This window comes from Trichoplusia ni, chromosome 5, assembly GCF_003590095.1.
Source record: "Trichoplusia ni isolate ovarian cell line Hi5 chromosome 5, tn1, whole genome shotgun sequence".
Lineage (NCBI taxonomy): Eukaryota > Metazoa > Arthropoda > Insecta > Lepidoptera > Noctuidae > Trichoplusia > Trichoplusia ni.
This window is the reverse complement of record NC_039482.1, coordinates 7,600,780-7,624,517: the sequence shown is the minus strand read 5'-3', so window position 1 is coordinate 7,624,517 and position 23,738 is coordinate 7,600,780. Positions and strand designations below refer to the sequence as shown.

Below are 23,738 nucleotides of genomic sequence, written 5' to 3'. Positions count from 1 at the left end.
GCTTGCCGATACTTTATGTAGATATCAAAGTCACTCGAAAAATAAAAGGGGAAGACCCAGTACCAACAGTACCAACAGACAAGACACTACAGTACCTCCTAAAAGACCCCGGACAGGTATACAAGTACTACCCTCTACTGACGTGCGTTGCGATTGTATTGGTCATGAAAAAATATTTATGGATTCTAGAAATAAGTGTAAATTTAATAATTGTAGGAAACTTACCTCCTGGTTCTGTAAAAAGTGTAGTGTCGTTATGCGATAATAAAAACAATCATTGTTTCTCATTATTTCATGCATAGGTATATCTGATTTCTTTATGGCCTTAATGCCTGAAGTATCAAAATTGATACCTGTTTTTTTTTCTAAATAAATATGTGAAATAAATATTGTGATTTTTTTAGCTATTTTTCCCTTCATCTAGACCCTCAAGCAAACACAGTAATATTAAAAAAAAACACTTTCGTAAATCAGGCTACTAAGGGTTAGAGGGTCTGCTATCAGTAAAAGCACCGAGCACACCGAGCGGTGTGTGATAGCCTATCACACACCGCTCGGTTTTTAGTGAAAATGCCTTCTTACGAATTGCCGCTTGTCTCATCACTAAAACTCACGCGACGCTGGATTACTGATTTCGACAATTGAACGTTCAACGACCAGTTCGACAGTAACTAAACTGTTTCCTTTTCGCAACAACCAACAACATTTTACATTACGCTGATTCCGACAACACGAAAACAAGAGCACTGTCTGCTAGTCCCACTACGCACAAAACAAAAACCACTCCAACAAAATCATTTCCTGGTTTAAAATGGTAATTTTCTCAGCAAATAGAATAGTAATTCAGCCTTCAGGTAAGTTGTTTAGAACATGAAGAATGAAGATTATTGAAAATGATGAAGATTCTTCATCTAATTGACAATGTAGTACAGACTGCAGAGTGTAGACCATAGATGTACGAACTGTACGAAGAAGGTATAGAAAAGATGAACAAAAAATACAAAGACAATTAACTAAAAGTCTTTTCAGTCGTTTTGCAACTGCAAAGACCATAGCTCAACAATTTCAGCTTTGTCGCTACCTTTAATATTTTGACTTAATTTTGTCGCTTTTTCCATTTTTAAATTTCAAAATGGGCCACGTGATCAGATTTGTCACTGCAAACGAGCGACGAGTGACTCATGAGGCTACGCCTGCACTAGTCTGTGACTAAATATTTGGGCTAAAGTGAAATGCGATTCATTCAGGATTCAATCGCGACGGAGTCGATTTTCTATTATTTCACAATTTTAACTTTTTTCTGCTTCAATTAATTAGTACTTTGAGTGCCGGTTAAGCTAATAATTTTACAGCTGTTTTCAATATAGTAGCTAGTGATTGTTAACTTCCAAGAAACCGAACTACCGTTTTGAATTTAAGTTTCTATAAAAGTAATTGTAAAGGTACGGTCTCATGCAGCTGCTTGGCGCTCGTTTTAGCGAAAAATCAGGTTACGTTTTAAGTTGCGACAAAGCTGAAAATGTTTAGTTTTTAAATTAATCATTATAAATAATGGAATTACACAAGGTATGGTGGTAATTTGTTTCCCTTGTATCACTGCCACGAGTTATGAATGAGGTTAGGATATCAGCAACACAGGGTCGCATCGCCGCGTCGCTCGTGACCAGATTTGCCGTTGACAACGAGCGTCGAGCGGTTGCATGAAGGCGTACCTTAAGTGCTTAAACCAATAAATATCATGAATTTATAAATCTCCATGTCAACTCGTACCTGGTTAGAGGAAGAGGAACTTTCTGTGTTTTTTGTTATTCAATCGTATCACACACCTGCAACTCGGAGTGATTTTGATTTATTGTCTGTGGAATCCACGAACACCACAGACAAAGGATGAAAACATTTTTACATTTGTCAAACAAACTTCAAGACCAACTGTCGGACGGTTACGGAAAAGTCTGATCAGTGATCACATTTTCAGTAGTTTGAATATAAAACCACGTTAATCGAGGTCCTAACATTCTGCTAATTATTCAGTTGCTGCCATGGAGGTAACCGATGAAAATCTGGCTACTTTAGCCAATTACTTGCAGCAGACTCTCAATCCAGACCCAAACATTAGGCGGCCGGGTACGTATTTCGTTTGCTATATGAATATGAATTTATTTTCAAAGTGCATAATTACTCGAAGTTCCTAAAATATATCGCAATATCCTATAGTTATTTAATAGAAATTCAGCATTCTGCATTTTAGATTAACCTTAAAGACACTTATGACAAAGAATATTATGATTGCACATGATAAAAGTAAATTACGTTAAGGCTAATAACAGTTCCGTCCTAAGTAGAGAATAACCTAACTGCAGTGCATGTAACTGGACATAATATGTACTGATAATATCATAAATCTTTATATGCAATGATTATGTCTTGCTGCACGTCATCCTTACCAAGAAGTTACAAATGGCTGAGTATTTGAAAATGTGATGTAGTTACGTATTACTTGATTAACTTATCATCAATACAACATACTGTACAATGTAAAAGTAAATTATTAAAATTAAATCCCCTTAAAAGTCTTTTTTTTTACAATGTTGGACTATGAATATCCCAGTGCTGGGCACAGGCTCTACTGCCACAGCTTTTAATTAAAAATATTATGTTTGGCAGCTGAAAAGTTCTTGGAGAGTGTTGAAGTTAATCAGAACTATGCTATCCTGTTGCTACACGTCATTGACAAGGATTCCGTTGATCTTACGATCCGAGTTGCAGCATCGATTGCTTTCAAAAACTATATCAAAAGGAACTGGCAAGTGGTAAGTGTATTGGGCTATTTTTTATAACTTTTAATATGGGTAGACAAACATCAAGACTTGACTCCGTCTTCAAAATTGAATGAAAAACAATTGTAGACAGTGTCTAACACAGCAAAAAGAGCAGGGAAATGAAAGAAGCATTATTAAATTTAGTATAAAGGCACAATAAGCATTTAATAATAGTCAATAAAAACTTTACTTTTTTGACATCCAATAGGAAATACTAAATTTAATTATAGGTCATGAAACAATCATATGGAATGTATTAAAAAAATGTCTGATCAAATAAGAAGTTGTATGATGTAACAATTAAGTGCCTGGGATTATTTGTTGGATAAAAAAATAAAAGAATTTTCCATAATCAATTTAATTAATTTGAAATAATATTATACAAATTTATCTATGTCAGTAATAAAAACTAATAAGTCCTAATAATTATTCAAATACCTAAAATCTAGTAACTTCCCAAAATTTTGGGTTATATTGATGGTTAATTCTGTGCTAAAGAAATATAAGAAGAAATAGATTTTCATTGTAACACTTGGCTAGTTACTTATATAAGGTATATGTAACTAGCCAAGTGTCAAGTCAAGGATCAGACAGGGTTTATTGTATAATCCTGTAGACTGCAGCTCAAGTAACAAAAAGGTTTATTTATTTACAGGAGGATGATGGAGTGGACAGGATACATGCATCGGACCGATCTTCAATAAAGACCTTGATAGTTTCACTCATGTTAAAATCTCCAGAAGCTATCCAAAGGCAGTTCAGTGATGCGGTATCCATAATCGGCAAGTGCGACTTTCCTGAGAAGTGGCCAAGCCTAATACCGGAAATGGTTGAAAAGTTTGGTACAGGTAGGTTCTCGTAAGGACGCGTTTCTACTTATAGTAACGATTGTTTGACGATTGAATTTTATCGTTTAGCGGCTACAGTATCTAGCTATTTATTTATTTAGACTTTCATGTACAATTGCGCTACATAAAGCGGTCTACCAGTCAACCTTTGGGTCAAATGGAGAAGCAGCTAGAATAGGTACAACAGTACAATACGAAAGAATTCAACTTAAACCTACACGGCTATCTGTCGTCACGATAAAGTGGGAACGCGCCCTGACACCTTTTACATGTAAATAGTTAGATATAACTCAAACATATCTATAGGTTCACAACACAAATCAGAGAATGCTAATCTATTTGAGCATGTAACAGACATTTTATTTTTGGATATTTTCAGGTGATTTCCATGTGATAAACGGTGTGTTGCGGACAGCGCATTCCTTGTTCAAACGTTATCGGTTTGAGTTTAAATCACAGAAGCTGTGGGAAGAAATCAAACATGTCCTCGAGAACTTTGCCAAACCTCTCACTGATTTGTTTGTAGTAAGTATGGACTTAGATAGTTATTAACAAGTTTTTTTATAGGTTCAAGTATTACGTAACGCAATATATGAAGATTTTAGACCGCCCCTCTCCCCTATGTAACGCATCGTAACGTTTCGCGCCCCACCCCCCCCGCCCCTTTAAATGTTACGTAACATTTTACATTTTCCCCGCAAAAATATAGATGAAAAGGGTTGCGGTTTAGCAAGATTCTATATTCCTATTCGAATATTTAAATAAAAAAAGATACATAACGCGTTGTATAAACACCCCCTGCTGCCCTTGGAACGCACCGAAATGTTTTAAACCCTCCCCCCACCCCTAAATTGCGTTACGTAATACTTGAACGCTCCCTTACTCGCTTGTAATGTAAGTCCTACTGGGCACAAGTTTCTTTCCGTATACAGAATGTTCGATGCTAGCTCAATGCGGGTTGGCGATTTCAGATTCCAATATTTGCCATCCACGTTACCTCACGATGTTTTCCCTCTCCTTTTGTCAGTGGTGTCTTAGAATAATGAAGATTGAACATATAACTTCTGTCTTACCCTGGGGTTACACCTTATTCATAGAGCCAACCAGTATGGCATACTATAGCGAGCGATGCAAAACAAAACAAATGATTGTTCCGTCTGTGTTTCGTTTTGCATGTGAGTAATGTCTGTGAAACCCTCGCGATACAAGTACCCATAACATTTCTAATTCTTTTTGCAGGAGTCGCTTTTTTGAAAACTTGGTCGTTAGTCGCTTGATTTTAAAAGATATTTTATTACATATGAATCATTGTCCACAGGCCACCATAGACTTGACGGAGAAACATGCCGGCAACCAGGATGCGTTGCGAGTTATCTACGGATCTCTTGTGTTAATCTGCAAAGTCTTCTACTCGCTGAACTACCAAGATCTGCCAGAATTCTTCGAAGACAACATGCCTGTGTGGATGCCTAACTTGCTCAACTTACTACAAGTTAAAGTGCCATTGTTGGAGAATGATGTAAGTGACAAAGTTTGAAACAAACAGTTCTCAAAGATAAACTTACTTTAATTTACTTGATAAACTATCATTAGTTGATCAATGCTGAAGAAAATGGATTATTTCATAGTCAAATTAAGTAGGTAAAATTTTTCTTTAGCCCATTTGTACGGCACTCTCGGTGTCGCTATTCCTACTCGCAATTGACAACTTTTTTTGACACTATATGAGCTACTAAAACTGGCACATTGTTTGGTTTATCTTGTATTTTTATAAATCAACTATCTCACCCAGCAAACGTTGTTTTGCCTAATAAATTATTTCTAGTTGTATGTACTTTTTAATGCCACATTATAAAAAATAAAAACAAAAAATTTCGTCCAAAAAATAAAATATATTTTTTTAGTCTGAGCAACCCTTATCACTTAGGGGTATGAAAAATAGATGTTGTTCTATTCTCAGACCTATCCAATATGTATACAAAACTAGCTGTTGCCCGCGACTTCGTCCCCGTGGGTAGAAGATATAAGTTATGATATATACCTGCCCTGTTTTTTTTTCGCATTTTCCATTGTATCTTCGCTCCTACAACAAACAAATTCTTCAGCTTTATATATTAGTATAGATTTCATAAAAATCGGTCGAACCGTTTCGGAGGAGTACGGTAACTAACATCGTGTCAATTTTATATATTAGATGAATAATGCAAGCATTTACATTGCCTTCCAATGGGTTACAAAAAAAAACTACTGGCAATAAATGTCATAAACTAACAAAAATAAAAAAAGTTTTTCCACTGCAGGGCCTAACCTCCCTTAGGCTCCCTCCTGCGCCAACTGTGCTGGAGTGCATGAGACGACGGACTGCCTTGAGAAGGAACCTGGCATTTATACATAACATCAAAATTAATAATATACACACCGTTAGGATCGAGGAGACCACAGAAGCACTTCTAAACGCTTTTGTACCGGATGACCACCAAAACACCGACGACGATTATCACCAACAAATAAGAGCATTCGCTACCGATGTTCCTACATCTCCAATGTCAAAACTTCCATCTGCTGGCGAGTTTATCACTGTTGTTAGATCACTGTCTCTTAATAAAGCCTCTGGAGAAGACAAAATCTCTAACAGAATGATAAAGGAGGCATGCAAGGTATCGGGCGATTGTATCTTAACGGTATTCAACAAAGTGCTGAAGGCGTTTTCCCTCGTGTATGGCGTCAGGGCTTTATTAGAATTATCCCTAAAAGTGGCGATAAGGCGCTGCTACCATTTTTGGGTAAATAACTGGAGCGCCTTATTGTCCCACGATTACTGCCGGACGGACCAAAATTCCACAAAAATCAATTCGGATTTACAATAGGGAAATCAACTGTAGAACTATGTCTTGTGTGTTTTCTTGGATATCTCCGGTGCCTTCGACAACGCATGTTGGCCCATGATACTACTTAAATTAAAATCACGCGGTTGCTGCAGTAACATCTATCGACTCATTTATTCCTATTTTTTACATGGATCAGCCAAACTTAAACTTGGTCATCATTCTGTGTCGAAGGCATTGACCTTGGGATGTCCTCAAGGATCGGTGTTAGGCCCTTACCTATGGAATTTAGGGTTCGATGACTTTCTCGCGATTCCTTTACCTCACGGCTGCTCACTTACGGGTTACGCGGATGACGGCCTTCTGCTCATTAAATCGAATACCCGAGCCGGGCTCGAAAATTTAGCTGATACAAGTTTGTGTCTCATATCTAATTGAGGTAAACGAAACCGCCTGAATTTTGCACCACACAAAACGATTCAATTACTTCTCAAAGGGAATCTAAAATCGTCTCCTAGCATTAAATTTAATGGAATCTCAGTTAAAAAAGAAATACTGTTTGTTATCGCGGTCTTGTTTTAGAGAGAAACTACATTTATTGAGCACATAAAATTAATCGGAGATAAAGCAAAAAATAACTTTTATGTCTTGACAAGGATTTCCACGTCAACTTGGGGACTTTCATTTAACACCTTGAAGATCATCTACGCAGCAACATACCTGGGATGTATTTGTTACGGGTCGCCGGTGTGGGCCGATAGGGCCACAAAGCCAACGGTTGGCGTTGATATTCTTGTGTAAGGCCTATCGCACTGTAAGTACTGAAGCCCTGCCCGTCCTAGCAGGCGTTTTACCGGTTGATCTCGAAATACAACGACGCGCGGCTATGTATTATTCCACTAGAGAATTTTTGAAAAACAACTTCTTGCTGTATCGTGAGCGTAGAAAGATCGATAGATTATTTAAACCGCTAACGGACGTCTCCGAGGAACTGATGGTGGAATGGCAGGTTAGATGGGAAACGTCTATTAAGGGCCGTCACCTCTACCAGTTTTTTCCTGTCCGTTCATGAGCGGCTGGAGAGGACTTGTATAGAGATTGATCATTGTGTAGCCCAGTTCCTTACAGGTCATGGTAACTTTAAAAGCAAATTATTTTCATTTAAACTTGTCGTTTCACCATCATGTCAGTGTTCAACAGCAAACAGTGAATATGAGCAAACTGTATATCATATTCTGTGGGAGTGTGTTCTATGGCAGGACGAACGTAACATCTTATTAGATAGTTTGCAGCCGACATCCGGTGTTGTTTACTATGAGGACCTCGTTGCACCCAGAGCAAATTTCCGTTCTTTCAGACGTTTTTGCCATACCTATTATTGGAATCAAAATAACAGCTCCTAAATTATAGGACCCATTTAATTGTAATTTATATCCGTGGTGCCTGATAACTGAGCCTAACTCAGTTGTCAATCTCTTTTCTTTGCTACAACTAGCTATTTCTTCCTTTGTCTCCCGCTTGCTATGGAGGGAAGTGGAACATTTTTTCTTACTCCTCCTTTTTACTATTTCTGATTAATTTCGTTGCGGGTTCCAAGGCAGTTAATTATTCCCCTTGGGACACACCGAACTTAAGTGTTTCGGTGGTTTTTCTTTGGTTTCATTGTAGATCCTGGCTTACAGGAGTTGCAATGACGGGCATGTGTGGCGGGCTAGTCCCAAAAAAAAACCTCCCTTAGGTTTTTCATAAACTACTATCCAGTATATTATCCTGGTTACCAATCATGAGCCTATTTCGTGGTGTCCCAGGGCGAGGGCGACGTCCCGGGCGTGCTGGAGCAGCTGCGCTCGGAGGTGTGCGAGTGCGCGGCGCTGTACGCGCTGAAGTACGAGGAGGAGTTCGCGCCGCACGCGCCCGCCTTCGTCAGCGCCGTGTGGGGGCTGCTGCTCACCACCGGGCCCGGCGCCAGGCATGACGCGGTAACACCTATACATATATCTTCTTATAAATAAATAAAATAAAATAAAATCCTCTAAATAAAAAAATAAAATATATCATCACTGCACATTCATAACGTACCTGGCCGCCATTTTAGTGACGTTTATTGACCATTTAAATCTATTGCACGCCTTTTACATCCTTTGACGTCATTTGCCTTTAATGTGACAAAATTCCTGCACTTTACCAATTTACTGGACAGAATTGTAAAAAAGACACCTAGCTTTCTAGCTTTTCTAAACACGACATGTTTTTTTTTGTTAAATCATACATTTGGACCACGCCTAACGAAACTTTACTACGTTTAGTATGTCTGTTGAATGTGTTTGTGAAATATTATTGAAAATTACTTAAAAACGAAAAATGTACACGATTACTATTTTTATCTCAATTAACCCCGCCAGTCATATTAAACCCCCTTTATTCTGCACTTCAACAACAGACTATATCTGTCCACACATCCAAAACAAAAAATATTCATATATTGTTATTTATTTAACAGCTAGTATCGAACGCGCTGACGTTCCTCGCGAAAGTAGCGGAGAAGAATAACTACAAGAGTTTATTCGAGGACCCCGCGACGCTCAGTAGCATCTGTGAGAAGGTTGTCATTCCGAACATGGAGTTCAGAGGTGAGTGGTTGAATAACGTGTCCGTTCTAACAAGGATCTTTTGACAGGTCGTAAAGGATTGCAACGCATTGTCATACCCGACACAAAAACGCGGATGACGTAGCACGGCGGTTCAGGTTTAGTCAGTAAAAGTCTGACACTACCCACACTACCCATTTCCTCCCTCGAGGGAGTAGGTGTTCATGAGGATTTCCTCGCCTTACCAAAAAAAGAAAAACAGAAGGAAAGGTCGTATAATTGATCAGAAAGTGACCAGAAGACTATGTATAGATATGAGAAATTCAATGTAATCAATTTTGTGAAGTGTATTTATAATTATGTAATGATGCAACGGTTTACTCAACTGCATTATATAGGACTGTCCTAATAGTTTCGGACCCAACTGGATTTGAATTACAATTTCAATATTAGTATATATGATGACTGGCTATGAAAACTAAAAATCTATTTAGTCTCTCATATAGTAAATATATTACACTGAACAAGAGATACTGACAAAGATATTATGATCAGCTTTGAAGTTTAGGAGAGAGGGCTTATGGCGGAACGCTTTCGTTCAACACGTTTCATTCAGTGTAATTTGACCAAATTATATAAGCGGAACCAAACAAAAAGACATATCCATAAGGTGCAGCGCAGACGACAGACTATCCGTAACGCACTTTTTAGTCTGTGAAAATAGAACCTCTGCAATTATATGCAGTACATGCACACGCACGCCATGCCGACTTTTTTAGCGCCGCAGACTCGTTCGCACAAAGTCTGTCGTGTGCGCTGCACTTTATACAGCATATAATGTCACCATGTAGTGCCATGATGTATAAAAACGAAGATATGTATTCATCACTATTGTTGTCTGTGTATAGAATCGGACATGGAGTTGTTCGAGGACAACCCTGAGGAGTACGTCCGGCGCGACATCGAGGGCTCTGACGTGGACACGCGGCGCCGCGCCGCCTGCGACCTCGTGCGGACACTGGCACTGCACTACGAGGACAAGATGATGAACATCTTCGGACAGTACGTGCAGGTACGAGTTCACAAACACACATGATTGTATATAGCGGCAAATATTTACAATAGGGATGGCAAGTGGGTATGAACAAGTCCCTCAGTTAGGTAATTGAAAACTAATATTGACAGGAATAAGCTGCTTTAAAGAACGTCTCTCTAATCACTATTTAACTTATTAGGTGTGTTAACTGTAATAATAAAACAGACAAGCGTTTGAAAGACACCTTGTTCCGCAGCTCATGCTGGCCAAATACGCGGAGAGCGGCGCGGCGGCGTGGCGCGGCAAGGACGCGGCGATGTACCTGGTGACGTCACTAGCGTCCCGCGGCAGCACGCAGGCGGCGGGCGTGACGCGCGCCTCGCCGCTCGTGGACCTGGCGCAGTTCGCGGCCGCGCACGTGCTGCCAGAGCTGCAGAGACCCGACGGTAACACTAACCACTAACTGCCTGGTGACGTCACTAGCGTCCCGCGGCAGCACGCAGGCGGCGGGCGTGACGCGCGCCTCGCCGCTCGTGGACCTGGCGCAGTTCGCGGCCGCGCACGTGCTGCCAGAGCTGCAGAGACCCGACGGTAACACTAACCACTAACTGCCTGGTGACGTCACTAGCGTCCCGCGGCAGCACGCAGGCGGCGGGCGTGACGCGCGCCTCGCCGCTCGTGGACCTGGCGCAGTTCGCGGCCGCGCACGTGCTGCCAGAGCTGCAGAGACCCGACGGTAACACTAACCACTAACTGCCTGGTGACGTCACTAGCGTGTCGCGGCAGCACGCAGGCGGCGGGCGTGACGCGCGCCTCGCCGTCTTCGTCGGATAATCTTATATGTTAAATCTCGTGTCACGATGTACGAAAAGGAGTTCATTTCTCGTAAACGACTCGAACGATTCTTATGAAATTTCGTGTGCATGTTATAGCCCAATTTTTTTTCATTTAGAATTAATTTGTATGGCAAAAAAACGTTTGTCATCTAGTATTCTTATATTACTTTAGCGAGTTTGTTTTAGGAATTCATTTTCGTATACGAGAATTTTATAATAGATTGATTATTGTTTGATCTATAATATTTGTCTGCGCGTAAAATCTCTTCTTTGACAAAACTAAGAAAGTTCTGCTAAAAATAACAAGAAGTACTTTTCACAAGTTATGGCGTTTTAAGGTACGTTCCTTTAAATTTCTATAACAATACTCGTTATTTTGTTCACAGTAAACGAGTTACCAGTACTGAAGGCGGATGCTCTCAAATACATAATGACGTTCAGATCGTTACTGCCGAAAGACCTGCTGATACCCTCCCTACCTTTACTGGTGAATATGCCACTTCTTTAACCACTTTAACAAAGAAAGAATCTAATATAGGATCCGTACGAACCCGTACGTACGTACCAGTGCCTAAAATCAAAATATGTTTGTTCAGGTTAAGCCACAAAGTAATATTTTTTGAAGGTTAAATTTATAGACAGCGCCCCGTATCACCTACTCTACATGGTTTCCTAAGAGCTCTAGGTGTGAAAAAGAAACGGCGCGACAAACTCCACAACATAGAGCCTTGTTATTTCTTTATAATACTTTACGAAATTATTGTATACATATCCCAATTAATTGAGGTCAGCTTCCAATCTTAACTGGATGCATCTAAGTGCCAGTGTTTCATAGGGTTCAACTGCCTATTCGACGACCTCAACCCAGTTACCTGGGCAGCACGATACCTCTTAGTTAGATATGTAAAAAATGTGAACTATTTTGATAAACTTGAGAGTCCTAAATTAAAACACTACACGTGTCGTGAGCCACAGTTTGAGTTATCTTAATCTAAGCACTTTAAACAAAGCCACAAAAGTGTTATAGTGATTAATTGTGGCCCAGATCTCGCACATTCGCGGGCGCGGCGTGGTCCAGACGTACGGCGCGTGTGCCACAGAGAAGCTGCTGGCGGGCGGCATGCTGCCCCGCGCCGCCGTGGCGCCGCACGCCGCCGAGCTGCTGGCCGCGCTGTTCGCCGCGCTGGGCGAGGCGCGCAGCCCCGCCGACCACAACGAATACGTCATGAAAGGTATTCACTACTAACCAAGGCACTTCGTTTGGACCTTAAGCCCTGGCCGTAGCGAGCATGACGTTTTTTCGTATAGTTACCGCCACGGATCTCATTAAATATTTGGTGGGGACGCAAAAATAATGAAAGTTTTTCTTCATCTACATAAGGTTGAAATAAGAACCTCTGCTATAATCACTTAGAATAAACATTTAATCTAATATATTGTTAACAGCGGTGCTACGTACTCTATCGTGCCTCCAAGAAGGTGCGCTACCGTACTTGGGTGACGCCTTGCCGAAGCTCGCTCATATGCTGTCCACTGTAGCCAAGAACCCCTGCAAGCCGCACTTCAACCACTATCTGTTTGAGACCCTCTCGCTCGCTGTATCGTAAGTTATTCAAGTTTATTAGGGTACAGTACCTTTTTTTTTTGGTAAGGTGGGTTAATCCTCATGGACACCCACTCATTCGGAGGGGGAAATGGGTAGTGTCAGACCCTTACTGACTAAACCTGAACCGCCGTGCTCCGTCATCCGCGTTTTTGTCTCGGTGTATGGCAATGCGTCGCAATCCTTCATACGCCGACCGCGGGCAGGGTACCGTATCTGACGGGTAAAATCACTACGGCTTTGTTGCCTTTCAGTCAGTCAGCAGGCTGTTTCTCATGATTTAGCTAGGCAGTTAAAATTTTCTGTTGCTGCGACGGTTGGTACAGACATGAATCATTATTCACATTACTAGTCATTACTAGTCTACCCATGTATGGCGTGTGTAGTGAATGATTGTGTTTTGGTCAGGTTGGTGACGAAGGCAAACCCCAGCGCGATATCAGCGTTCGAAGACGCTCTGTTCCCGATATTCCAGGAAATATTGCAGAATGATGTACAAGGTAAGTTTTACTTTGGTGTCTAACCTTAGACAAAGATTTGTCCGTAGTTGGCGAACCTCGCTATAGTTACTTATATTAAACAAGGTCCAAAACCGTTCGTAACTTAATAAAAAGAATTACAAGTTAGTGCTTGTATTTTATAGGAGAACGAGTAACTTTAATCGCGTTTGTGTTTGTATATAACTTCAGTGTGGACAGTAGTTGATCCGCGATTGAGTAAAAGTGTGTAAGAGTGTGTATAAGTGTCAGTGCTTATTTATTGGTCTGCGTCTAGTAATAATAGTAAAATTATCTTTATAAAGGACAACTATATTGTGCACCTCATACTCTCCGTTATTGAAGTTGTGATATATAAATGTTGTTGCGTACCGTGTGCAGAGTTCATGCCGTACGTGTTCCAAATGCTGTCGCTGCTGCTGGAGCTGCGCGGCGCGGCGGGCGCGAGCGCGGGCGGCGAGGGCGACGCGTACGGCGCGCTGCTGCCGTGTGTGGTGGCGCCCGCGCTGTGGGAGCGCGCCGCCAACGTGCGCCCGCTCGTGCGCCTGCTCTGCGCCTTCGTGGCCCACCGCGCGCCCCTCGTGCTCGCCTCCGGCCGCCTGGTCAGTGTCCCGCGCCCGCACTCACACACACAGACACACACACAACGTGCGCCCGCTCGTGCGCCTGCTCTGCGCCTTCGTGGCCCACCGCGCGCCCCTCGTGCTCGCCTCCGGCCGCCTGGTCAGTGTCCCGCGCCCGCACTCACACACACAGACACACACACAACGTGCGCCCGCTCGTGCGCCTGCTCTGCGCCTTCGTGGCCCACCGCGCGCCCCTCGTGCTCGCCTCCGGCCGCCTGGTCAGTGTCCCGCGCCCGCACTCACACACACAGACACACACACAACGTGCGCCCGCTCGTGCGCCTGCTCTGCGCCTTCGTGGCCCACCGCGCGCCCCTCGTGCTCGCCTCCGGCCGCCTGGTCAGTGTCCCGCGCCCGCACTCACACACACAGACACACACACAACGTGCGCCCGCTCGTGCGCCTGCTCTGCGCCTTCGTGGCCCACCGCGCGCCCCTCGTGCTCGCCTCCGGCCGCCTGGTCAGTGTCCCGCGCCCGCACTCACACACACAGACACACACACAACGTGCGCCCGCTCGTGCGCCTGCTCTGCGCCTTCGTGGCCCACCGCGCGCCCCTCGTGCTCGCCTCCGGCCGCCTGGTCAGTGTCCCGCGCCCGCACTCACACACACAGACACACACACAACGTGCGCCCGCTCGTGCGCCTGCTCTGCGCCTTCGTGGCCCACCGCGCGCCCCTCGTGCTCGCCTCCGGCCGCCTGGTCAGTGTCCCGCGCCCGCACTCACACACACAGACACACACACAACGTGCGCCCGCTCGTGCGCCTGCTCTGCGCCTTCGTGGCCCACCGCGCGCCCCTCGTGCTCGCCTCCGGCCGCCTGGTCAGTGTCCCGCGCCCGCACTCACACACACAGACACACACACAACGTGCGCCCGCTCGTGCGCCTGCTCTGCGCCTTCGTGGCCAACCGCGCGCCCCTCGTGCTCGCCTCCGGCCGCCTGGTCAGTGTCCCGCGCCCGCACTCACACACACAGACACACACACAACGTGCGCCCGCTCGTGCGCCTGCTCTGCGCCTTCGTGGCCCACCGCGCGCCCCTCGTGCTCGCCTCCGGCCGCCTGGTCAGTGTCCCGCGCCCGCACTCACACACACAGACACACACACAACGTGCGCCCGCTCGTGCGCCTGCTCTGCGCCTTCGTGGCCCACCGCGCGCCCCTCGTGCTCGCCTCCGGCCGCCTGGTCAGTGTCCCGCGCCCGCACTCACACACACAGACACACACACAACGTGCGCCCGCTCGTGCGCCTGCTCTGCGCCTTCGTGGCCCACCGCGCGCCCCTCGTGCTCGCCTCCGGCCGCCTGGTCAGTGTCCCGCGCCCGCACTCACACACACAGACACACACACAACGTGCGCCCGCTCGTGCGCCTGCTCTGCGCCTTCGTGGCCCACCGCGCGCCCCTCGTGCTCGCCTCCGGCCGCCTGGTCAGTGTCCCGCGCCCGCACTCACACACACAGACACACACACTTAAACACAACATGTGTCTAAATCATACATGCACTTTCTATTGCTATGCGTCTACTGGATTACTCACAAGTCACAATTATTAATTATGTGTTTTCCCATAGAACGCGATTTTGGGCGTGTTCCAGAAGTTGATTGCGTCTAAAACAAACGACCATGAAGGATTCTACCTGATACAGACAATGCTCTTCAAATTCGGAGAGTAAGCCACAACATTTTATTACTTTATTTTGATAGTAACTGTCGTGAGAATGATTCATTATTAAATTATGTAACGGTCGGGACTCGCGATCCCGCCGCGTCTGCTCATGATTAAAGACTCCGGTTGGGTCCGAAACTAGACGGGCTACCATGATAAATACGCGTGAGTAAACCGTTACATCATTTAATAATTTTATTTCCTTTGTTAAATTTCTTGACGACCTTACATAAATCAACAAGTTGAGGCGATATTCAAACGCTCAAAACTCGTAACAAGTAAACTAATTATTATTTTCATGTATAAAACCTGTATTAAAATTAAATTCGTTTCACCAAAAAAATAACACAAAAACACTGAGCCGAACTTTATTTTTTTATTGACCAAATGACACCTGTTGCACGTAATATGAGAAAAGAATCAACAAAGTCCTTAAGTAACACTCAGGTCTTCGGACCGGATGAACCGATTTTAGCTCGAACATGCACAAAAAATAACCTCTTTCTTTGAATTCAGTAAAAAAAGTTGGGCCATTACCTCTATTTATCGTCAATCTTACAAGCACAAGGGTCTATATTTCGTGATTTCGTTGTAGCGACGTCATGTCCCAGTACTCGAAGCAGATAATGACGCTGCTGTTCCAGCGCCTCTCCTCGTCAAAGACCACGAAGTACGTCCGCGGCCTGATCGCCTTCCTCGGCTTCTACGCCGCGCACTTCGGCGCCGACCCCCTCATAGACCTCGTCAACTCCGTGCAAGCTGGGTAAGTTCTACAACTTTTACTGTATATGGCCTTAGGTACTATAGTAAGGCCAACCAGACGAATTAAAGAATGTAAACAAATTTTCAGGGGTTCATAACATTTTTATTTGAATAAACTATTATAAAGTTCAAATTTTGTCAAAAATGAAGGAATGAACTTGTTCACAACATGGCGGACCAAATGTTGACAGCAGCCGTACTAACTGCTTTCTTGTATTTTGATAGTTACTGTCGTGAGAATGATTCATTATTAAATGACAGTTCGACTCGCGATCCCGCCGCGTCTGCTCATGATTAAGGACTCCGGTTGGTTCCGAAACTAGTCGGGCTACCCCGATAAATACGCGTGAGTAAACCGTTATACATCATTTAATAATGCTTTCTTGTACCACGAAACGACAGCTGTCATCAACCAACTGACGCCATAACTGCGCGTAAGAGTTATAAGGACAGGGATAATAATCCCTCCCTATCGCAATGTAACGGTCAGTAACGTTCCGCTTGTTTACGTTTTTTATCTCGTCTCGTTGGCCTTACTATAGTCATCATCGGTCTAGCTTTTTTCCCAAATGTTGGGGTCGGCTTCCAGCCTAACCGGATTCAGCTAAGTACCAGTGTTTTACAAGGAGTGACTGACTATCTGACCTCCTCAAACCAGTTACCTGGGCAACACGATACCTCTTGATTAGACTGGTTGTCAGACTTTCATAACTGCATGTAGCGACTGTCAAAAATGTATGAATAACAGCCGGGACCCTCAATTTAACGTGTCTTCCGAAACACCGTACTATAGGGTTTTTCAAGAAGGACGAGTAGATTTTGACGGCCCGTCGCGTCTGTTTTGTCTTTGTGACATTTGCCGAATCTTTTTTTTTTATTATTCTATAACTTATGCCAAATCACCGTGTCAAGTTTTACGTCGGTACAGCTAGTATACATATTATAAATCCTTATTATCTAAAAAGTGTTCGTCAGTGAAAACGTTGCGTGCATTGCCTCCATTTTAGGGTAGTCTTGGTGGCCCTTCATTTTTGAATGAATGGCTTTATTAACAAGCAAAATTGCATATATGTATGGGAGAACACAAACCCACTCGTGGCATCAGGTGATAATGATCCTCAAAAAGATTATTGTCTATTGACCGTCGCGCGTCGCTCAAATTCATCAGGATCTATGCAGAAGAGTTATTGAAAATTGGACCACTCGGATCCATGACACTGTGAGAAATCGAGACGGGCCTTTGAATAATATCATCTGTTATACTTAATGACATATATGGGCCATTAAAATAAAAAAATAATTGGGATGAATCCTAACACACAGCTTCTTTAATTTCATTACAAAATCTACCCGCCCTTATTGAAAAACCCTATGGTATCGTTTAATAGAGGCAGTCTCTCAATGTACTGCACCGATTTAGTAAATTAATTTACCAATGAAAAGGTACGCCAGTCAAAATTTTTTCAGATAGTTCTGCATCGGTACTAAAATAAATCCCTGGAGCGAGATCGCCATCAATAATGATATTTGCGTAGATTTTTATTTAGTTCGTCATTAACATTTTGAAATGCAGTTTTATAATATCGATTATGAATTTGACATTTATATTCAATACATTTTATGTTATTATTATCTGGTCGTCCAAACGTGTATCAAATAAAGTGGGTATAGGTTACCTAGTTTTATGTACATTCTCTTTATAAATGTGGCGTGTGTTGTGTGCAGCATGTTCGGCATGTACGTGGAGCGGGTGTTGGTGGCGGACCTGCAGCGGGTGTCGGGCGCGCTGGAGCGCAAGGCGGCCGCCGTGGGCTGCGTGCGCCTGCTCGCGCACAGCCAGCACTTCCTGCACGGACAGCTGGCGCCCATGTGGCCCGCCGTGCTGCAGGTACACTCCTCACTACAGCATACTGGAGCGCAAGGCACTACAGCATACTTGCAATATTTTTTATAGAGATACTATGGGCATAGCCAGCAATGGGCTCAAGATGGGGCAGCAGTTAACCTATCCCTCCCCTCACCCGATAGTTTTGTTTGTTCTGGCAGAACCTATTTAGCACTTCTACAAAACTATTTTTGATTCGGCGATCCTCGTTCTGTGCACACTTAGCGTACACAGGCCGCTTAGACGGTTTTCGCTCATGGTTGAGCGAAGCCACGATTTGACTCTCCGTAATGTGCTGAATGACCTTTCTATTGGACAGTTAGACATGGCTGGGCAAGAAAATCAGCGAGCGTAGATCACATCCGCCACTTCCATCTCATTTCTTTCGTAACTTTCTAACGGATATTTAGTTAAGCTCCTAATAGGTCAGAGCCAGGGTGGCAAGCGCCCCAGCTTGCCCCAGTGTGGATTCTTAAACGTCCCTATGCAAAATGGGACTCAAAGGTAACCCGCCCTCAGTTCCCAGTAGCAAAAGTTCAAAATATAAGCTACATACAGGGTGTAAGGAACACCGTACCACCAAAGTCGCATAATGACTTTAAAATAACGTGTTAATTAATATTAAACAAGTCGCTACCGTCGGAGATTAATATTTATAGATTTAGTCATTTTTGAGCACGCAATGAATTGGTTACCGCGCGATCCTTACGCTCAGCGTACGTACTTACACGAACTGTAATGTGGTAGGAGGGCGACACTCGGCGACACGATCGAAACATTCGAAACGCGCGCGCATTTTATAAAAATGTTGTGATGTAACGAAAAACAATCACAAAAAAATACCAATCAATTTACACTATTCTGACTTCAATCTGTGTCTTGTGTATTATTAAATCAAACCTACTCTTACCTTAATCTCGCTCACTTCTAACCAGATAAGGTTCGAAATGTCCGCCATCTACGTGCACACAAATTTTGGCGCGGCGAAAAATCTGCTGCTGAACCCAGGGCAAAAAGTACCGCGTCCAGTAAATGTTCATCGCGAGACTTGCATTGCCACGTGCTTCGCCATAACACATTAGCATGTTGCCATTCTCCCGGGCGGTAAAATAACCTATCGAGCTACTAGGATCGTAATTTAAATAATACACACACAACACACGCACTTATATCACTTAACACAATAAAATTGTCTGCCTACACGATAATTAGTCCGCGAATTACCCGATTGCACATGCACATTCGATTAGCGTAAGGAACAAACTGAGTAAAAATAGGTACTATTTTGAAAAAAGCCGAACTTTCGGTTTTACCTTTGAGTAGTGTTGGACCTAGGTACCTATGATTCTTTATCGATAAATTATATGAGGTCGAAGTGAATATCGTAAAATTATTCTTGACAATAAAGTACTTAACTTAAACCTTTAAAATTGATTAATCACAAAATGTACTTTTGTGTAAGAACATAATTGTTTTATGTGACTGGAATAATTATTCAGCAGTTCGTAGGAAAAATTTTTAGGCAGGAATTTCATTAGTAGATGATGGATATTAGTAACAAAACAGAGTTTAATTTTAGAAAAAATAAATTATTGTTTATAACAACATGTTTTAGAACTACAGAATTCTAAACAATAACAAACTGTTAATAATAAAAGGTTTTAATAAATTTCGTAGTACGATAAGTTGATAAACGCTGAGAAGGTGATTTTCTATTTTATAACATGGAACCCGTGTAACAAAAATCGATGTTCTATTTTATCCAGTGTCACAGGTACGTCACTCGCCGATACCGCTGTAGGTGTCGGCGACGCGCTGGCGGTGTCGACAAAGGCGGCTAGCGGTGCCTACAAAGCGCGCGGCTTTTTTTAAAGGAATAGTAGGCAGGATTACGAATAATGCGTGCGAGTGCGCGCGCAATAGTTGCGCTATCTCTTACGCTTGTCGCTCATGAGTATTGGTTCGGTTTTGACGTCACTTTCGGTTAGATTTGCAAGAGAGCGATGACCGACGAGTACCTTTACGAATCAGCTGATCGGGAGCAGTTTTTAGTGTTTCATTTACATTGCCTTTTTTTGTGAAAACGGCTTAATAATGATTTTGTGTATGAAAATATTATTGAAATACGTAGGAAAAATGATTTTATGACACATAAAATTAAAAAAACGCGAAAAAAAACTGCAATTTTCATGAAAAGACCGATGAAAAATTCCAACGCAGTGGGGTCTGGAATCATGTCTAGAACTCAGGTCCCACGGAAAAGTCACGGTGTTCCTTACACCCTGTATAATAAAACTGATTTCACAAAAACGTGAAATAACGTGGAACATAAAATCGGAATTAAAATCCTTGTCCTGTCTCCATCCAGGTTATAAACTATCTGTGTACCAAATTTCATAAAATACCGACAAAACGTATAAACTTAAATCCATATTTACAAACTTTTGATTTAAAATTTTGTTACTAAACTTTGAAAATCATCGCAATTTCGTACCAACTTCCAATTCCATTAAGGAGAAAATTTTCAAAAATCTATTTCCTAGATTATTAAAAAGAAACTGGTCAAATTTTAAATTCTCTAACCCTTATAGTTTAATCCCTGCGTTCATTGATCAATCAGACAGCTTTCGCTTACATATGTATATTAAGATTTTGATTTTCCTCTTTGCCTTAAAAACCAAGCACGAATACAAGAAAAACTAAGCCTTATATTTTTATCCAGGCATTGATCTCGCTGTTTGAGCTGCCGACGGACGACTCAGCATTACCGGACGACCACTTCATCGAGGTGGACGACGCGCCCGGCTACCAGGCGCAGTACGCGCAGTTGACCTGCGCCAAGGGGGCCGCCGGGGACCCGCTCGACGGTACATACACTATCGATCTGTCTCTCTGTCCGTTTTACAAATAACCTCTTGAAAGGCCGATTAAAACGAAATTCGAAGTGAAGTTCTTATCTAAAATCGTATTTCGTAAGTGGAATACCGTTTATATAGTAAGCGCGGCTGGCCCAAACTAGAAGGCAGTACAATTCGTACTCTCGCGTACATTCGAGATTATCTTGATGATGATCGATAAAATTGAATAAAGATATTTATTTTAATGAGACGGTGTATATTGACGTGCACTTTAATTTGAGGCAAGTGCTTTGGACAGGCTTTTGTGATAAGTCTGCAGCTCAGCGTGAAGTACAAATATGTGTGTTTTCGGCAGGCGTGTCGGAGCCGGTGCAGTACCTGGCGGCGGAGCTGGGCGCGCTGGCGGCGCGCGCGCCCGGCCTGCTGCCGCCGCGCCTGGCCGCGCTGCCCGACACGCACCGCGCCGCGCTGCAGCACTACCTCAACACCTACAGCGTGCAGATCTGCTGATGCCCGCAGGTAACACCTTCACATCCAATATATCTTACCGCCATGGATCTTACCCTGTAAAGCAATATGGAAAGGGCAATTTTTTCCCCAACGATCTGCTACCTAACGAAATTAAAGAAACCAGTTCATTCAATACATTCAAAAGCAAATTAAAAGAATTTATAACAAGAAATGATAATTTTCTTCTATAGATGTCGAATACCGGAATGATTTATTTAGTTTTATATAAAATAGTAATAAGGTCTACTAGTAAAATGTAAACTTTTATGAATGTTTGAGTTAGCATTATGATTTTTCTTAGTATTAAGCAGCACACATTGGATTCTAGCTATTGTTTTATCACCTTTGTATCTCATCCAGTGAACTATGTTCTTTTGAGAAATAAAGCATCTTTAAACATAATGAGTGAAACAATTTAATTCCCTATAAGTTGTAAAAACGTTATTTTAAAATTACAAAAAGCCTTTTTGTTAGAGTTTTGCTACAGTTTTTATATTCACAATAATTTCTTACAGGGCAAAGGCATTCCCTATTCCACATTTCCTGTGCTGCTAAGAACAAGTACCGTTGGAGTTTGACTTCTTCGTGCACACAAAAATGCGAAGAAAAATGAACTTTGGAATGTATAAAGCGTAATTTTTGTATGGTGACGTCTGTACAATGAACATTTGTGATCAATGCACTATGATCTTTTAAAGCAAGACTTGTTCTATCGTGGAAGCGAGAGGGTATTATACCGAAAAACTGTCTCGTTCCCACAACGGTAATAAATCTGGTTTAAAAGCTCAAAGTGTGTGCATAGGAATGAATACTAATTGGTGTTAATTTGTTAATATAAAGACTGTTGATGAATGTCAGAAGAATTGTGATGATAGATTTTCTAATGACTGTATTAGCTGTTAATAGATACAATAGGAGTACCAGCTATGTAAGGCGGCCAGCAGACTATCAATTATATTGTGCAATATTTTTTTATGTTTAGCCATTACATAAATATATTCTGTCCCATATGGCAGGGCAAAAGCGTACGGATTCTTCCACTCTGCCAGGGTCCGGTGTTTATGTTTTCTTATCGATTACTTTGTTTCGCCATCTTAATACGTTCGTGGATTACCCGAATTACCCGATAACTCCTAGGCCAAAATATTTACCTAGTGAGCGCCATCCAACATGAAGCCGTTAGCAGGACAACCCTGAATTATTTCAATCAAAGTGTGCAATATAAAGACTTAAATACTAATTCTAAAAGGTCAATAATATAGTATAACATGTCACATTGCACAATTATATTGATCGTCTAGTTTTTGCCTAATTCTTTATTCACAAATAATTAACTTTCAGCTTGAACTAACATTTATGAATAAAGAGATTGTTTATAAGTGATATAATTTGTATGGTCGATAGTTGTGTGTATGGTAATGTATGACAGGTGTATGTAAAAGTGACTATGTAACAGAGCTGGATCTTATTTTTACATATTTCTTTGTATGTCATGTGATGAATGAATTGTCTTTGTGTAACGCAAGTATTTTAGTAAAACACGTTATGTTTGTATAATTGGTTTAATATTTCCATCACATTTATTATAATTATTTTAGTGAAGATTTCATAAGTATTTGACAAAGGTATACACATGCGGATTGCTTGTCGAGTTTCGGACCGACCGGAGTCCTAAATCATGAATTAAAGAGGCGGCTTAGTTGCGATCTCGATAAATACAATTTTTTAACTTAGAAATCTTCCTGTCCTGAAATTAAGGTACTTTCACCTTCCATGTACATAGAAGCTATAATGATGGTAGAACTCGCTCAAATGTTTGGAAAATGCTGCCGAATTCAAGAATGAGGCCATTGAGCGTACTTCTTCTTTGCTATCCACTTGCCAGTGACTTATGGACAACTTGGATTGTGCCCTGTCGTGTCACTTAAGGCCCATTTTCCCATAACATGTTTTACTAAAATATGAATATTGCAAGCGTTGTGGATGTTCTAACCTATTAGATCGTGCGTGCAAGAGAACACTTACTTAATGTATGATCGTTTCAATAGTGTAAGCTAAATAATGTAAGTCGAGTTATGTTTAAAACGTTTGAATGTTAAAGATGTCCAACAGATGGCGCTAGGCGTCAAGGCATCGTGATTGTTTCAATAATGTCTCAATGTATATTTTGTAATGCGATTCTAGTTGAAATAACATGTTTTGTATATTAAACGCTTCGTTTCTATACTTTCGTTTTTTTTAAACCCTGTCAGAAGTGTTTACAGTGTAAATTTCTCTTACAAACGTCGTTTGCCGACGGTATCGCGGTTGTTTTGTTTTCCTATCTATCGCTTCCGATATCGGCTTATGCTTCCTGCAGTTGCATAGACTTCTGTAAT

The 23,738-nt window shown here is 42.3% G+C and overlaps 1 protein-coding gene across 1 annotated transcript; it reads left to right on the top strand.

Annotated features, from left to right (window-relative positions):
* Window positions 1-231: 231 nt before the first annotated feature.
* LOC113494292 (exportin-2) lies at window positions 232-23,586 on the top strand. Its single transcript, XM_026872571.1, has 20 exons — window positions 232-2,124; window positions 2,665-2,810; window positions 3,475-3,667; window positions 4,047-4,192; window positions 4,986-5,186; window positions 8,301-8,471; window positions 8,993-9,122; window positions 9,989-10,152; window positions 10,373-10,562; window positions 11,339-11,439; window positions 11,998-12,184; window positions 12,399-12,555; window positions 12,964-13,055; window positions 13,434-13,654; window positions 15,251-15,348; window positions 15,941-16,108; window positions 17,833-17,995; window positions 20,715-20,859; window positions 21,206-21,369; window positions 21,876-23,586. The coding sequence occupies exons 1-19, from the start codon at window positions 2,040-2,042 to the stop codon at window positions 21,358-21,360; spliced, it is 2,913 nt and encodes a 970-aa protein (XP_026728372.1). The 5' UTR covers window positions 232-2,039; the 3' UTR covers window positions 21,361-21,369; window positions 21,876-23,586.
* The last annotated feature ends 152 nt before the right edge of the window (window positions 23,587-23,738 follow it).